The sequence below is a fragment of the Nothobranchius furzeri genome, chromosome 16 (genome assembly GCF_043380555.1).
Source record: "Nothobranchius furzeri strain GRZ-AD chromosome 16, NfurGRZ-RIMD1, whole genome shotgun sequence".
Lineage (NCBI taxonomy): Eukaryota > Metazoa > Chordata > Actinopteri > Cyprinodontiformes > Nothobranchiidae > Nothobranchius > Nothobranchius furzeri.
This window is the reverse complement of record NC_091756.1, coordinates 45644090-45662748: the sequence shown is the minus strand read 5'-3', so window position 1 is coordinate 45662748 and position 18659 is coordinate 45644090. Positions and strand designations below refer to the sequence as shown.

The 18659-nt window shown below is 40.0% G+C and overlaps 1 protein-coding gene across 2 annotated transcripts in view; it reads left to right on the top strand.

Moving 5' to 3' along the window:
* The window catches only part of ttyh2 (tweety family member 2), a 112270-nt gene that overhangs the window by 27628 nt on the left and 65983 nt on the right, over positions 1-18659 (top strand). For both annotated transcript variants that reach the window (XM_015962811.3, XM_015962810.3), the window contains exon 2: positions 9140-9312. In XM_015962811.3, coding sequence (XP_015818297.1) covers positions 9140-9312 — 173 coding nt within the window. The remainder of the gene's footprint in view (positions 1-9139; positions 9313-18659) is intronic.

Genomic DNA, 18659 nt, shown 5'->3' with positions numbered 1-18659 from the left:
ACTTCAATTACTAGGCTCTCCACGTCAGAGCCGGGCGAAGCCGGGGCCGAATGGGAAAGAATGGGGTCCTGCTGCTAAACTGCAGTGTCTCCTGTAGGACCCCTGAAAAGGGGAGTGAATGATAAAAGAAACATGGACATGTTATTCCCTCTGCTCAAACGTGTATTGAATGACTTAATTCAACTCAAATACATACAGAGTCATCACAGAGAAACAAGTGAAAAGTATCGACCGTCGTCTTCTTAGCTAGTTAGCATCATCGGCTATGGGCTAGCCGCTAACGGTGGCTAAACCTTATTCAACAGCCCCAAAACATAGTAAACAACGAATCTACCACACAGTGTATTCCCGAACGTTCAATTGGTCTGGTTACATCTTACAGTACAGGTGTGCTTATGCATAAAATCTTGCCTGAAAAGGGGAGTGAATGATAAAAGAAACACGGACACGTTTTTCCCTCTGCTCAAACGTGTATTGAATGAGCCAGGAAGGCCTTGCTCTCTTCTAAGGCTCGCTAGCGCTAGACTCCCTCCGGTGTCCCACTTCATTACTACAACGACTAAATTGCAATAAAGTTTAAGAAGCATAACGGAAAAGGTACTGACAAGCAATGCGAATGTAAACAATAATGAACCTGTTTCTTATTATTCATTAAATAATACATACTGGTAAACACAGTAAACAGTAATTAGAACATTTTAACCCATCACACTCCCAGGACGTTGAAATAGTTGTAGGAGCTTTATGCGCTGTTCGAGTGTGGGACGGCGGAGTCAGCGACAGAACTCGCACGCCTCCGGGTCCACAAGCGCTCTACTTGTATGGAGAATTCCCAGACAAACCGGGCACGCTTCGTGTAAGTCCTTCCCGTGAAGAGAGAATCCAGAGCCCTGAGGATAGGGGCGTGAAGCGGCTTTCTGTGAAGCGCCTTTCCATGAAGCAACGTCCGACACGTTGCTCAATGCAAGACACACAGCAGAACGAAGTGGAGAAGCTGAAGAGCCACGAAAGATGGCACTTGGTTGGCGGGAATGCTAGCCAGAAGGCAGTAGAGTCCAGTCAGCGAGTGGTTAAGCTATCTTTCAATAGCGCAGCTAGTTGTCAGATGTGTTCTCAGCGAGGTGAAGAGCGTAAGAACTGAGGAATGACAGTGACGCAGTCGCTTATAAGTGGAGGGTGGGGCCTCCATGCAGTGTCACTTTCATTTGCCTTACAGTTGTGATTAAATGTGTCTTTAGCCAGGCCACACAAGGGCGTGATGTCCCATAGTACCTTCGTTGTACCGAGTGAATTGACTGAAAGGGAACACGTAGGACTAAGTTGTGAAAGATTGGTGACAAAATAAGGAATTCTTACATTTCATTTCAGCCATAAAAAATGTACATAAAAACACATAAAAATCAAATTAGGATATTTAATAGAGGCATTTTGGGACTAAATTGCTATTTCAACATAAGAAGCTAGTTCAATGTGTTTTTGGGTGACAATGTGTTTATTTACTTAATATTTTGTTTCCAAGTACTGCAGTTGCCAACAGTGTCAACCCGCAGAACAAAGCTCCGCAAATGACGCAATCGTGTAGGTGTAGTTGGATTCTTGTTCGTCCTTTTAACACCTGAATCTAACAGCTGAAATTTCTTCCCAGCTTTCATTAGTGTCTACAGGAGTGGTTCATCACCAAATTAAACAAATAAATTTCGGTCCTGGAGGGCCGGTATTCAGCACGTTTTAGTTTTAACTCTGTTTCAACACACCTGATATCAATCAGGTGATTAACAGGCTTCTGCAGAGTTTGATGAGCTGCTGCACAGGCAAAACATCGAATCAAGTGTGTTGGAGCAGAGAAAAAACTAAAACGTGTTGAATACCGGCCCTCCAGAACAGGATTGAATAATCCTGTTGTAAAGGGTCATCTCAGCCCATACTGGCTCAAGAAAATGAGCCAGTATGGGCTGAGATGACCATTACTACATCAATGTCTGTTTCTCTCGTTGTCCCAACTGTGCCATCATTCTTCCCCATTGGCTTCCATTGGTCCACTGATGTGTCTTTGGGGATCATAAATGCTCTCAGGGTCATTTGCAACTCAGATCATTATTGCTTATGTTGCTTCTTTTCCATTATAGGTGTGTGTGTGTGTGTGTGTGTGTGTGTGTGTGTGTGTTTCCAGATCTTATCCATAATGTTTTTTGCATTCTTTTTACTGGCTACAACTTTAGCCAGCGAATCTCATTTTGTCGTTGAGAGATACAATTGTTGTTATTTAAAATGGAAAGGTGTTTGTTATTATTTTGTTGCCTGTTTTTTTTTTTCCTGTGAACGTAATTTTCCGAGACTTCTAACTCTTGAACAGAATTAGCACATTCCTCAAACTATCCAAAACGATTCAAATGAAGGCAGCTGGACTTCTTTTGTTTCTTGAAGACGTTTCGCTACTCATCCATGGAGCTTTGTCAATTCTGACAGGAATATAGGAGAGTCAAAACTATGCTGTATAGAAGACTATAAAATCTGAGTCTAAAGTTATAATATTATTTTATTTACATCATAAAATTAACAAATCTTATGTATAAAAAGTTTATTGTTGTATTTCTTCATGTGTCCCGTTTTAAACAGTTTTACTGTTCACATAAGTACTACAGTGCCAGTGTGTAAAAGATCGCTCATGCATTCCTTTCAAAAATAAGTTTCTCATTGTCAGGGGAAGATTTCATATCTGATTTGCCTTTTCAGACCCTTTAAAGTTCATTTTAGTTTATTCAGCTATGAGACACACTTCATTGTAAGTTGTAGTATTATGCAACTCTTCAGCCTCAGGGAAAACTCTTCCATAACAGAACAGTAACAGAAGAGAAAACAGTTCTGGGAGATCTGGGAGATCAGTTAGTTTTGTCTTTTTGCCTTATACACACACATCCAACACACTCCTCTATACCTCGTCTCTCTTTGTGTCTTTTTACCTCCTCACCCTTTCACCTACATGTCTCATTCCCTCCATCATTATGTCATCCTCCTTTTGTGTTTCTCTGCTCAAGTCTCAGGGACTGCCTCAGTGCGCCGCTGGATCTTCCTCCCTTTCTTTCATGTCGTGTTGCCTCCAGCCTCTTCCCAACCCCCCTCATCTATCGAGAGGAAACAAAAGAGGAAGGACAGTGCAGCCACTTGAGTTAGCAGTGAGAAAAATAAGTAGAAGGGTGATAACATATTGAGCTTCTATGGGAAAGTACTCACGTCTAATTTATATGGAAGTTAAGTGGCAAGAGCAGCCAATTTGAATTCACCAAAGTGTGTGTGTGTGTACCTGTGTACTCTAGTCAGTAGAAGATAAATGGTGTTTTTGGACTTAATGGAAGGTTGGACTGCTTGGAAAGAGATGGTTCCAGGGTGGGTTGGTTTTGGTGAGCATGTTTTTGTCTGAATGGGTTCTCCATAATTCAGTAGCCATTATTTTTGTGCTGTGCTTTTGAGAAGGAAGAGCGAAGCGTGACAGGGGAAGAGCTGTTTGTTGTCTTAACCCTCTGGAGACAGGCGTTGCAGATTTGCAACATTAAAACCTACCTCCACATTTGTATTTCATGAGCATTTTTAACTCAGAAGTACCCCTGAAGGACTTATTTTTTCGTTCTTTTTTCAAAACTTATTTTGAGCCTGAGAGGGTTAACACTGTCTTAAAAGCAGGTCTAATGTTTTCTCATCTGCAGCTTCCTTAATGACATCCAGTCATTTGTTTTTGTGTTATTTAAGGGTCGTCAGTTGATTTTGATTTAAAAAACACAAAACATTTAACAAAAAGTTAGTTTTGTTTCATAGTAAACATTAGTGTATACGTTTTCCAACCAGGCCTCCCAAATGTGAACTCACTGCTTCTCATCCCCTCCTTTTTCTGCGCTGCCTGCAGACGAATCACAAGACAGATGCATGTCTATTTAAATGAACCGTCACATGCTGCCTAATTCAAATAGGCTGTGTGATAATTCGCCCTTTCAGTCGTCATTCGTCCTCCTTGCAAGGGCACCGACTAACCTGCATGTTTCCATGACGATAAGAGCAGCTTGGGGGCCAGTTTTTTTTCTTTCTTCATGCTGCTGGGTTTTTCTCCCCCTTTCTCCCCCTAATTCAAATAATCTATGAGTGTCTCCCACCCATCCCCCCTCGACATTCATATTATCCACCTGCGCCCCAGATCTCTCTCTCATTTGCTGTTCTCACTTCAGCTACACCAAATTTATGCCAACTCTCAGCATTCACAGCCCCGTCGGATAGAAGATGAAACTTCTATCAATATATCTGTCCGAGCGAGAAATGGTCTCACTGTTTGTCCCAGAACCTACATTTTGTTATTAATGAAACTTTTTTCATGAGATGATAAGAAAACAGATTGTTCAAACAGCTTTTTAACAGTTTACATTTCAAAATTTGTGTAAAGTACAGAAATATGACCTAAAGTACAATCAGAAATGTCAATATCCTAAAACTCAGTCAAGAAATTTCAATAATTTTATAAATTTTATATATCGGTGTGTTCCAATCTCTTGGTGACCAGTGAAGATAGGCACCTGCTCCCTGTAACCTTTATTGGGAATAAGGGAGTAAGATGGATAGACATGGCACAATTAATAATTATGAGGGACAGAAGTGTGTGTGTGTGTGTGTGTGTGTGTGTGTGTGTGTGTGTGTGTGTGTGTGTGTGTGTGTGTGTGTGTGTGTGTGTGTGTGTGTGTGTGTGTGTGTTTGGGACCCAGAACTCAAAAGGAAAAATATATCCTCTGTGGTCTGGGATACCTTGGATGAGCTGCAGACTAATGCAAGGCACAGATATGTCTGGGTTTTCCTCTTAGATCTGTTGATTCCTCAACCTGACCTTGGATAAGATGTACAACATGGATGGATGGATGGATGGATATATTGACAAAGCTCTGTAAATTCCTTGGATTAGCATCTAATTTAAGAAGTTTAAGTTGGGATAAACAAAAAACTCTTGAGACTTGGCTAAAGAGGTTTGTAAACCCGTTTCCTCTAAAGACTTTAGACTCTGATAAACCCGAATCAGACAGATGTTGTACAGATAAAGCCATTTTAGGATCACAGTTATCTAAGAGTCATGTTTGGAATACACTGCAGTTTCAAAGGAATCTAGGTACATTTCATGTGACTAAAACCATCTCTCACATCGACTGATATTGCTGCTATTAAGCCAGCCATCAACAGACCACTGAATACCAATAATGCATGGCAGGGCTCCAACACACACACACACATACAAAAAAAGATTAGAATGGCCAAACCAATCTGACTTTCATCCAAAACAAAAGTGTCAGAGAGACTTTGTGAAGTGCTTTATTTGAGTAAACTCAATAATCTGTTGTTGCTGAGGATCTTCTGAATAGTAAATCAGGTTAAAGTTACTCACAAGAGTCTCTGGAAACTTTTAGGAGCAGTTACTATTGTTGCAGGTCACAAGACAACATTTTTTCTGACAGTAAAATCTAATGCTGCATCATTTTCTGGGTTAAGAAATTACTGTTTGATCTTTCTGTTTTATTTGTTCAAGCTTGAAACACAGAGTCTCTTTGTTAGAACATTTTTATTACTTGATGTAATTTTTTTATTTTTTTCCCCAAAAAAGCATAAAATAGAACACAAGCAGGCTACGCCACATCTACAGTTCCCTTTTATTGTGAAACATATAGAGATCATTTTCTGATACAACTTCTCTTTACATGTTAACATTATTACGCGTGTCACATCGGAAAACACGTTTAGAAACTTAAATTGTAATTCGTAAGTGCTAATGGAGAATAAAGTTTTAATGTTTCCACTGATCCAATTTTACAATTGTGCAAAAACAAACACAAAAGAAGAGCAGGAGATGGCATGACTTTCTACTGAAGGAAAATAGTGATGTGTCGGTCACGAACGAACCGGCTCTAAGAGCCAGCTCTATGATATGAAGTGAACGACGGGAGCCGGCTCGTCATTGGGAGTCGTAACACCCCCCCCCCCCCCCACCCCACCCCCACACACACACACACACACCCGCTTTGGTGAAAGCTACAGGTCAACATGTGTGACTGCGTGTCCAGACTGTCCACATACAGGGCAGCAGGGGCGGGGAAGAGGGTGGATCAGACTCAAACAGACACACAGCAGAGCACATGCGGGCGGAGGGAGACGAGAGAGAATGAGGAGGAGGAAAATGGCGAGAGGGAGGAGAGTGCGACGAAGACGGTGAGAAAATGAGCGACAGCAGTCGGAAAGTTGAGATTTCTTAAAGTGTTCAGTTAATAAATCCATATAAATGATAAATATTTGATCAATTGCATTTTTTTACATTAGTAAATCATTTTAAGTATAGTATGCGCATTATTTTTGGTGATAAATATACTTTACGCAACAGAAAATCTGAGGAGCCACTTGGGAGCCGAAAGAGCCGGCTCTTTTTGGTGAGCTGAGCCAAAAGAACTGGCTCTCTAAAAAGAGCCAGAATTCCCATCACTAAAGGAAATTATAATATATATATATATATATATATATATATATATATATATATATATATATATATATATATATATATATATATATATATACATACATATATATATATGTATATATATATATATTTATATACAGTATATATATATAATTTAATCTCTCACCAGCTTTAGCATTCTGCAGCATTTTTTTTTCAATTTACAGTTCACCTGGCACCTTGTATAAACTGCAGGTTCTATGCATTTTAATCCCAGTATTTAATATGCAAGAGACTTGACATCACAGCCAAAGAGCAGATGGCTCAGCAACAGAAAGACTTCAGACAAACTAAAAGGAAGTATGGAAAAAAAAAAAGGTCCCGAGCTGGAATAAACCCATCTGCTCGCAGATGGATGCAGAATTCATTTGAGGCAGTTACAAAAGGCCTGTTTCTATTTTTGTCATCTTACGCTGAAGGTGGGATGGAGGCTAAAAGGAAAACGAGGGGAGAAGTGGATAAATAAGGAGGTGTCTGCTTCCTGAATGCATCTGGCCTTGTTACCGGCGCTGTTGCACATATAATCATTGGCTTTGACGTGTTTTGTTACTTGTTAATCACAGTAACGTGTTTGTTTGGAGCCAAAGAACACTATCATTACATTTTGATGTAAACAGAGAGCCCGTATGTAGAGAACAATCGAAGGCTTTTGGCCATTTCCCTTTTTATTACAAATTGTTCCTGGGTCTAAGGGTCTGGTATATATTGTAAACTAAATGTGTGCATGAAAAACGTTGAGCTGCTTTACTAACCAGCAAGAGGAGATTAATGGGATAAGCGTATCATTACAGTAACACAGCATAACATTACAGGTCTAAGGATTAAGTCAGCTGATTTTCTGCGGTGACCCCTAAAGGGAAAAGCTGAACACAAAGAAAAATAAAATAAAAACTGTTATTTAAGCTTTTTACTCATTAGCTCTTTAGATAAATAAATATTGGTGGATCTCTTAAAGGCTTTGAGCATTGAAAATAATTGGTCACTGAATTTTTCATGCAGGCTGATTATGAAAATAGTTTTATAGAAAATAGACAGTGAAACTCTAGGATTTGAAAAGCCTGACAGATCTACGTCACACTGTCACTTAACCTTCATGGACTCACCCATCTTGACTCACGACAGAGAAGGATGTTGTTGGTTTAGCGTTCAGGAAATAGCAGAGATGGTATCGGCTTGTAGAAGCTAACTGTTAGCATTAGCAACTCCGCCACATGGCAGAACTCATCCAGGATTGTGTTACTTGTGGAGATAAAACATCAGTGTTACAAAAGCAAACAGCATCAGTGGTAGAGTAGCATTGCTGTTAGCCAATCAGAGATTAAATGTCTAAATATCAGGAAATAACTTTCACATCTGGGCCAGCACAGACACCATTGGGTAGCTTTGTATTTTTCAGTGCTCAACCAACTGGTTTTCCGGCCCACATACCAAGGCGGTCTGCTTCGGACTGAACAGGCCCGACACACCCACTGCCAACTGATTGGCTTGCTCAAATACACACCTACAATTAGGGGGAGCCTCCGATTGGTGGATAGAATCAACCAGTGGGAGCTTCCCACATGTGCAATTCGTTATCATTCTGGATACTGAGAAGTCAACGTTGTCTCTGACTGAAGCTGCTTCCCTCCTCACTGCTGTGAGGAGCACACACACACACACACACACACACACACACACACACACACACACAGACTTTTATGTGCATCTTTTGCCCTGCCCACCTGCTCACAGATTTCCCCATTCCTGAGAACCTACCGACGCGGGACCCGGACCGATGCCACCCAGTCCGGTCCGTGCTGGCCCAGATGTGAAAACGCTTTAAGACTCCAAATCCTGCATTCTGCAGCACAGACATCATATAGGTAGAGGCGACGTGGACTGGTGCTGCCTAATGGAGCTGTTGAAGCAGCAGCCCACCATCTTGGATGGGTTCCCATTCACTTCCAGTGCCTTTATTTCTACTGGGGAAGGTGTTCACTCAACTAAAAATCACACTTTGTTATGCTTTTTTCACAAAATCAGACACACTGTATTGCATGATAGTTAACACACACACACACACACACATATATAATAAAATTAGATAATTCAAAATATAAAATCTCAACAGGTAGGTTAGAAAAGTCAATAGTAACCCCACAAGGTCTGTTTTCAGTAGTATGCTGATAGTTGCAACTGTAGGCTGCACAAAACATGGGAATAGTTGCTCACCTTGCATTGACACCAGTTTGGTTTGGAGAGTAAGGAACCTAACCAATATGGCAGTTGGCGCTGTTGAGCTCTCTAGTGCCCAATAGGGCATCTACCTATGGTCTGTAGCTCAGCTCTGATGTGCCTCACATACTTCCTGAAACTGGCGCACCAGAGCTATGTTTCCCCAGAGTACGACTTACAAGGCATTGATTCCTAGAAGAGACCACTGCAAATATATTGATTAAATGATTGAACCACACATTTAAATGTAATCTCTTAGCTCCTAAAAAAAAATTGTAAAGAAAACAGTTATTGACCACAAAGATTTGCTCTACAGGGATGATGAAACTCTTCGAACCACATCTGTTTACAGCTGCTGCTACAAAACTCACTTTCCGTTCTCTTCTCTCTCTGTAGTCACTCATATTTCTGGGCTGTGTGGCAGCTGCAGGACTCGGTCTCAACCTTCTATGTTTGGCCATCTACCTGAGCTTTTTGTGCTGCTGGCGTAAAGATGAAGACGAGGAAAGCAAGAAGCCCAACTCCTGCTGTGTCACCTGGTCGGCCGTTGCTGCTGGACTTCTCACATGGTGAGAGAAAACAACACAGACAAGCTTTGATTGGTTGAACTCATCAGGCACACATGCTCAGTGTTCATGTTTGCCACTCTTTACCTTTGTTTATCGTTCTACATTCCGATCACAACGCTGTAAGCAGCATGAAGTTCTCACCACTGCACATTTAGTGATCCAACATCAGATTTGTAGCAGCTCCCATGATAACCTTACCACTCAGCCCAACCCAAACGTTTTGCTCATTGGCTGCAGTTCAGATATCAACCCAGTCGACATGTCAGTTGATGTAATATTTTTGTGTTCCTTATCAGAATCTTTTGCATTCATGTAAGTCTGTGTGTGTTATAAAATATTCAAGCTTTCTATTTTCATCTCTGCAAACATTTATGATTTTGGTTTACAATAACGGTCTAATTTCATCTTGCCTTTGATGAATTTTGTCTTTGATCCTTTTTTGGGGAATCTTTGAACTGTAAGAAACTCGTGTGGTTGCTGGTTAGCGTTTCTCTGATGGCCCTTACACTTTGACCATTTGTGTAGGACCTTTGGTTTCATAAACACCACGTAGAATACACCAAGGAAGGCGAGAATGGGCATTGTTGGCTTTTAGTACCAAACAGCCTTTGATATCACGGGCTCAATTATACTTCAATCAGAATTGTATTTACTCAGTTATTATTAAAAAAAGTCCATTAATATTCTTATCCAATGCTGGGTGAGCTGTTTTGGTAGAAGGAGTGGGGATAATTTCAAGTTGCACAAATACCTCATTGTTTTTTTTTAAAGAAAACGGGAAACAAACTTCAACTTAAACTAAATTCTGTTGTATTTGTAAGGTTAGTGAATTAGTTACAATTACATCAATGACCAAAGTTGTTGATGACAAAAGTAATACTTGACATTGTTGTTTTGAAGCTTTCTTTTTCTCCCAAAACCGCTGCTCATGTGAACTTTTTGGATGACCATGACCTGTATAACTGAGAACCTTCACCATCATATTAGCTGCCTAATATTAACATCATTAGTGAGCTATTTGTATGGGTAGCTGTAACATGAACAATTTTATTACCCTTAGCATGGTGTAATGTTTCAAACTATGGGTGTGTATTGGCAAGAACGATACACTATACAGGTCCTTCTAAAAAAATTAGCATATTGTGATGAAGTTCATTATGTTTATGTTTATTTATGTTTATTTATTTGGCAGACGCTTTTATCCAAAGCGACTTACAATTTATAATTTATAACCTATAGGGCATGTTGTGATCATTATTGTCTGTAATGTACTGATAAACATTAGACTTTCATATATATTAGATTCATTACACACAACTGAAGAAGTTCAAGCCTTTTACTGTTTCTAATATTGATGATTTTGGCGTACAGCTCATGAAAACCCAAAATTCCTATCTCAAAAAATTAGCATATTTCATCCGACCAATGAAAGAAAAGTGTTTGTAATACAAAAAAAGTCAAACTTCAAATAATTATGTTCGGTTATGCACTCAATACTTGGTCGGGAATCCTTTTGCAGAAATGACTGCTTCAATGCAGCGTGGCATGGAGGCAATCAGCCTGTGGCACTGCTGAGGTGTTATGGAGGACCAGGATGCTTCGATAGCGGCTTAAGCTCATCCAGAGTGTTGGGTCTTGCATCTCTCAACTTTCTCTTCACAATATCCCTCAGATTCTTTATGGGGTTCAGGTCAGGAGAGTTGGCAGGCCAATAGAGCACAGTAATACCATGGTCAGTAAACCATTTACCAGTGGTTTTGGCACTGTGAGCAGGTGCCAGGTCGTGCTGAAAAATGAAATCTTCATCTCCATAAAGCTTTTCAGCAGATGGAAGCATGAAGTGATCCAAAATCTCCTGAGAGCTAGCTGCATTGACCCTGCCCTCGATAAAACACAGTGGACCGACACCAGCAGCTGACATGGCGCCCCAGACCATCACTGACTGTGGGTACTTGACACTGGACTTCAGGCATTTTGGCATTTCCCTCTGCCCAGTCTTCCTCCAGACTCTGGCATCTTGATCTTCGAATGGCATGCAAAGTTTGCTTTCATCTGAAAAAAGTACTTTGGACCACTGAGCAACAGTCAAGTGCTGCTTCTCTGTAGCCCAGGTCAGGTGCATCTGCCGCTGTTTCTGGTTGAAAAGTGGCTTGACCTGTGGAATGCAGCACCTATAGCCCATTTCCTGCACATGCTTGTACACGGTGGCTCTGGATGTTTCTACTCCAGACTCCATCCACTGCTTCCGCGGGTCCCACAAGGTCTTGAATCGGTCCTTCTCCACATCCTTCCTCAGGGTCCGGTCACCTCTTCTCGTTGTGCAGCGTTTTCTGCCACACTTTTTCCTTCCCACAGGCTTCCCACTGAGGTGCCTTGATACAGCACTCTGGGAACAGCCTATTCATTCAGAAATTTCTTTCTGTGTCTTACCCTCTTGGTTGAGGGTGTCAGTGATCGCCTTCTGGACAGCAGTCAGGTCGGCAGTCTTACCCATGATTGCAGTTCTGAGTAATGAACCAAGCTGGGAGGTTTTAAAGCCTCAGGTATCTTTTGTGGGTGTTTAGAGTTAATTAGTTGATTCAGATGATTAGGTTAATAGCTCGTTTAGAGAACCTTTTTGTGATATGCTAATTTTTTGAGATAGGAATTTTGGGTTTTCATGAGCTGTATGCCAAAATCATCAATATTAGAAACAATTTTATTTCATAACGCTACACCAGTGTTAAGAAAAGTTTATCTTCAATGGACAACTTTGTTACCAAGGCAACAGCATGCACACTTCGGCAACCTTACGTCCTGACTGAAACAATTTCCGTTCACATATTTTAGTCGGAAAACAACTTTTTTTAATGGATATTTTTTATTTTATTATTTGGGGGATTTCAGGTGCCTAGCTCATTTGATTTTGTAGCACATTTTAAATACTGTTTTTTTGAGTCCCGTGACTCGTTCTCCGTATTTTGTACAAGTTGAAATGTTTATTAAAAGTTGTTGTAAGAGCTAACTCTCTTTATTTTCAGGCAACACATAACACTTAGAGATAACACAGTTAGAAGGTAACAATGGTCATATTAGAGCAGCTGCCTGATGGTGTGATAAGCTACAATTTATGCAGGATCAAATTAGTTCACTAATGTTAAAATAATTGGTAAATAGTCAACTATCAAAATAATTATTTGTGATAGCCCTAGTTTGGCACTCAATAGATCTTTGGTTTCCCATCGACTTAGTTAACCTTCTTATGATTGCAAGCTATGTAAGAAAGGTGAAACAACTTCAAGATCTGCATGGGAGAATTTCATAGAAAATCTTTTTCCTATGGTTGTAAATTATCTGACCTAATATTTATCTTCAGATTTTACTTTTAAAAGAAGTGTTTCATTAAATGTGATTTATTTTGGCTGGAGGTAGCTGGATCTCATCAAGTCTTTGACACTCAAACATTGCTAATGCAACATGACATTATCTTAGCTGCACTGTGAAGAACAGTTAGTAATATTCATATTATTTTCATTAGCTGGTGTGACCTTAGATCACACACTGCTTTCAAACACGCACTGTACTGATTTCTGAAGTTACAGAAACACATTCAGTCAGCACAGAAATCAGCAGATTGAGTCTACTGATAAATTGTGCAGAAGGCAGATAATCTAATTTGTTTCCATGGTGATGGAAGCAAAACCATGTGATGCTTATCAGCTGGTGGAAGATATTAAATTAGGCCCCAAACATGCCTGTTATTATACTTTTTATTGGAGCTCATTGTAAAACACAGTGGTGCATGGTCGTGTAACATTTCCTGAAACCTCAGCAGAATTGACTAAAGCCACATTGTTTGTGAATCACTCCTCTTTCTTGATTTTGTGCTGATTTGTGTGACTGCTATCATATTTAAAAGTCATACAAAAAAACTGAAAAACTATGTTTTTTAATAGTCTTTTAAACCATGAAACTCAGAATTGTGGAAGAGAGCAAAAACATCATGCAAATTTAGAGAGTGATTATAGCTAAACAATGCAGCATAATTGTGTAAAGATGCACTCAATCTGTGCAGAGAAACAGACTGGAAATAACTCAGTGTCTCATCACCTGTTCTAATTCACAAATCAGAGTCAACAACACCTTTTGAATTTAATAATATAATAATTATAATAATAATTCATAAGTGCATTGTTAAGCACATTCAGAGGCATGCCAGACCTGTAGGTGGCAGTAGTTCCCCCAAATCCTATCAATTTCATCTTCCTGCTCAACTACAACAGAACATGAAACATGGCGCCTTGCTCGTTTATGTGGACTGATAAGGAGGTAGGATTGCTAAAAGATAAAAAAGCGCTTGAATAATTGATAACACGAGCAAAGCTCTGAGGGCATCCATGTTGTAGTGTAAACACAGGTCGCACATGGGCCGTCAGCATTTTTCCAGATATTGTGACTATAAAACAGCAAATGACTATGAATAAAGGAATTTTAATATGGAAAAGTAAACTGTGGAACCAGGAATGCAACAAACTCATTGCTGATTTCAGTAGAAGAAACATAGTTTAATGGAAAATTTAGGTTTATGAAGAAGAATGGAAATAAACTGGTATGATATCTTTTGGGATTCAACTTATTTAAACGAAGTATACCTGGCTGTTAGCTCATCAATCTGATCAGAACATATTCATTTTTACATTTATGGGTGACGGTGGCAAAGGACTTAAGTGCTCTCTCCATAATCGGAAAGTTGCAGGTTTGAGCCCCACTCAGTCTGCTGCTGTTGTTGTGTCCTTGGGCAAGACACTTAACCCACCTTGCCTGCTGCTGGTGGTGGTCGGAGGGACAAGTGGCATTTGTGTACGGCAGACTTGCCTGTGTCAGTGCGCCCCACGGCAGCTATGACTACAATAGTTCATCACCATCAGTGTGTGAATGTGTGAATTAGTGATTGTGTTGCAAAGTGCCTTGGGGAGTTCCAGGACTCTAGAAGGCACTATATCAAAATACAGGTCATTTACTATTTAAAGGCCATTCACCAAATCTATGCAACAGGTGGGACATTTTATTTTCATAATCTTTAAGCACCGTCTTTAACACATGTTTAGGTTTAGCTTTAAGTTGATAGCTGAAACATGACTTTTAATTATAATGCAGATAGACTAAGACGAGCATCTTTTGTTCAAATTGTGTTTCATACGTGTTTCATACAAAATTGCAATGAACTTCCTGATAAATAGAGATAAAATTTGCTCAAGTTAAAAAATAAAAAGAAGATCCAATTGAAAGTGGAAGAAAATTGCTTTGACTCAACTAAAACACACCATCAGTCTCAACCGGGGAAACTTGTGTGTGTGCCTCAGTGTTTCAAACCCACTCTGAATGCTTTATGGGTGCAGCTTTCTATCTTGAAAGATGCTTTTCATATTTTCGACATCAAAACTAGTAACATGTCTTTTGGAAAGGCCAGTGAGGAGCAGAGTGAAAATCAGCTTGTTGATAATTTGAGGATCATTTTTTTCCTTCCTGGTTTTGGCTAATGACAAGCTGTAAATGGGAATCTGTCATGTTTCTGATAACTATGAAACATCTCTGTAAAGATGTGCTTTACTTCTCATGGATTTTAGAGCTATTAACATTGCAGTGTTTGTTTTCTGAGTTGCTTTTTGAAGAGCCAACTTGGCCTGACTTGATTGGATTTGAGATTACAAGATGAATGCTGTCTGAGGAAATGGCCTGCAGGAAATGAACTATCTGTCATCTGATTTCCAGCGTCATGTCAGTGAGCTACATGCAGCAGAAAAAGGATGTAACTGCAAGTGGACTTTACTCTGGAGTTTTACTGAGGAGGAAATCTATCATCTGTCTTCATGTTCATTTCGTCAGTCCAGATGTTTCCCTTCTTTGCTTCTTTTGCTCTTTTAATCCCCAATTCAGATAAAACCTAAATCGATTTAATTTAGTTCCCTCTAAAACCCCTGAACCAGGAAGTTTTATTTAATATAAAAGTAAATAAAACATACAAAACAACATTTATTATTTGTATTTGAACGTAGAAGTTGCGTTACTTGGCCTTTTTTTACGTTACAGCTTAGAATAAAAAGAGAAACATAAAACAAAGTTACTTGATTGCAGTGAAACAAAAATGCACCAGTCATGTGGTTTTCTGAATTTTGCATTGTTAAAATGTTCAAAAGAAGACAAAGTCTTTTCATTTGACCGTCAATCAAAACATCTGAATTATAAAACTATGCCCACGCCATCTTTAACGCCAGTTCAAAGCCTTCTAGAGAAGTTGTCGGAGTGGCCAATCCGTAGCTTTCCTCTTCAGCCAAAAGAACCAACGACAAGCTGGATAAAATCTGTTGCTGTTCCAACTGCTGCAACGGTTCCTTTCAGAATAAAAGCTGAACCATCACGACCCCGTTTTGGGTCTTGCTAGATGCCAACAAAACTGTCGTGACCCGGAAGAATCGCAAGACTGGTCTGGTCGGCAACCGCTGCTTTTCCTACCGGCTTTGGTTCCAGAGAGGGTCAAGCTGGACCTCGACATTCCTGATCTAACGGGGACTTCCGAAAGGGTACGGGGGCCGACAGAATGACATCTTATGTGTTTATGAATCTCCAAATTCAAGCTTAGCGCGAAGACATCACCTTCACTCCCATCAAAACTAATCGTTTCTCCAGATTTGCTGGTTCTGAACAACATTCCACACTACACCATTCTCCGTCTCATTCATCTTAGTTACACCATACATTTAGTGTTTAAAGTTAGTCTAGTTTTAATTTGCTTAGTAATAAATCTTTAAACTTTTAAAACTTGACTCTCTTTCTTTTGTCTCTGAGTTAATACGAAGTTGTTACATAATCCCTGCAATAAAAAGTTCCAATCTTCTGGTTAAAAGTACCCAAAGATCCATACGATTGATTTCATATTTATTATGGAATCTCATGTCTTATGGTTCATTAAATAATATGTATATTAAATTCTTACACTGGTAATCAGTGTAGAGATGCCTTCAGCAACTTTGTGTTTCAGTGAGAAATTACAACTCTTCCCAGCTCAGCCTTACTCTGAGCTCCGTAAAAGCATGAATGAAAACTGTCCGTGTTTCTAAGTGCGTATTACAGGGAGGTTTAGAGGTGATTCTTGCTAATTTAAGATTTAAAATCACTGGTTTTTCCCAGCAGTTATTGCTGCCATTTTAGGGAATCATCTCAAAATCCAAACATGCCAGAATCTATTTATATTAGCCAAAGGCCTTTTTCTGCTGCAAGTTGATTTTTTTTAACTCTAAACTTCTATTCCCATCCTTCATCCTTTCTCCCATTTATCAATGTGACAGTTCAGCTTTTGCTCAGAACATGCCAACACAAATCTGTGATATTCTTTTCACTGAATTAGACAAAAATACTTCAAGGAGCAGCAACATGGGAGCTGGGATGACTGAGGGGATTAAAAAGAGAATTTTCCTTTCTGCTTTCCATATAAAATTCAGGACCAAATTATTTCCTTAAAATATTTGCATTTTCAACTTCATATTTTTCATCCGCTCTTATTTTCATAGATGCTTTACTCCTAGTGTACTTTTTAGATTTACTTTTTGAACTGCTTGACATTTTATTGCTGATGAACTAACAGGAAAATGATCCAGAAAATGTAAAGCACAAGTGGATCAATGACCTATTGTTATCAATATTGAGATTAAAAGTTAAACTAATTTTCATCACGTTATTTATTGTAAACCCTCCCCTGTTCATCATAATTACAGTATATTATAGTGATTATTGAATTAATCCAAATTCCTCTGCAATATTGTCTGTAAAAGTTAAAGTCCCACTAGTTGTCACACACTGGTGTGTTTTACATTTGTTTTCCGCATTTCACCCATCCCCTGGGGGAGCGTTGAGCTGCAGACACAGCTGCACTCAGGAACCATTTGGTGGTTCATGCTCTCAACATGTAGCTGAGGATAGATTATTGTAATTTGTACAACAATTAATTAGAAATTTAAATTTTTAAATGGCTGTCTCATTCCTTTCTGGCTCCATTTGGCATTTCTGTCCCAAACTTTTTTAACCTTCATCCATGTTTCCCCCCTGAGGGTTCAGACTGAACCAGCACACTGGGTGGTTTATCTGCAGGAGGTCAGTTAATGAGACCACGTCCTTTCTACAGTAATTATAAAATACAGCTCGTGTTCTGCTCTTACCTGAATTTGCCCCCAGCATCAGACTACAACAGCTTGACAGGATTACCATGGTTTCAGGTGGTCATTATGTAAATAATCTCAGATTTATTATGAGGCGTCAAGATCTGAAGCGTTAAAGAGTAAGATCTGACTTTCTATTTGGTCGTAAACTGACCTGGTCTTGGCTTGGGGAACATTTAATTTAGAGGAAATTAGGAACTTTTCATGAAGGAACCCTGTGTGCATTAACTGGAAGCACTCATTAGGTAACTTAGTGATATCTAATGTCAGATTTAGATTCATTTATTAATATTGTCATTTAGGTCAGCCAGGTCAGATCTACGTCACACTGATGACCGGTGAAGGCTGTTATTGGTTTATGGTGCATTCATGTGTGGGTCGGCCCAGTCTGATCTTGGTTGGATCAGCCCGCTTCCGCGCGGCCCGGTGTTGTTCACACAGCCTTCTCAGGAGCGTGGATGTCTCCTCGCATGTGGGAGGGGCAAAAGACACGTGGAGAGCTCCATGGTGTCCTCCTTAAGTTAGTAAACAAAGGTGGCTGTGAGCAGTGTTGCTTTTGAAGACTCTGACATGTTTATGTTAATGTTTATTCATTTAGCAGACGCTTTTACCCAAAGCGACGTACAATTGTTAACCTATAGGGCATGTTGCGATCTGTGGGGGAAACCGGAGTAACCGGCGGAAACCCACACACTCATGCATGGGCGGAACATGCAACTTCACGCAGAAAGACCACAGTTGGGTTTTGAACCTGCAACCTTCTTGCTGCGAGACAACAGTGCTAATAACTGCGCCACCATGCAGCCATGCACCCCAACATGAAGCACACAGCTTCCTACTCTTTCACTGACCAGCGGTGCTGCCATGGTCTCCTCTCAACGAGGCTCACTCTCATAGGTAGGTGTGAACTTCAGCCGGCCAATCAGTCAGCAGTGGGTATTTTGGGTTGGCTCCACACCATGCTGGAAAACATTTAGATCATCCAGATGTGAACACAATTACCCAACCAGGGCTAGGCCTGGCTGTCCCAGATGTGGATACACAATTAGTGGAAAGAGCAAAGCATGTCTCAACGAGTAGAAGCTAACCATTAGCAATAGTAATTCCATCACACAGAACTCCTCCAGGCTTCTATTTGTGGAGATAAAACACCTT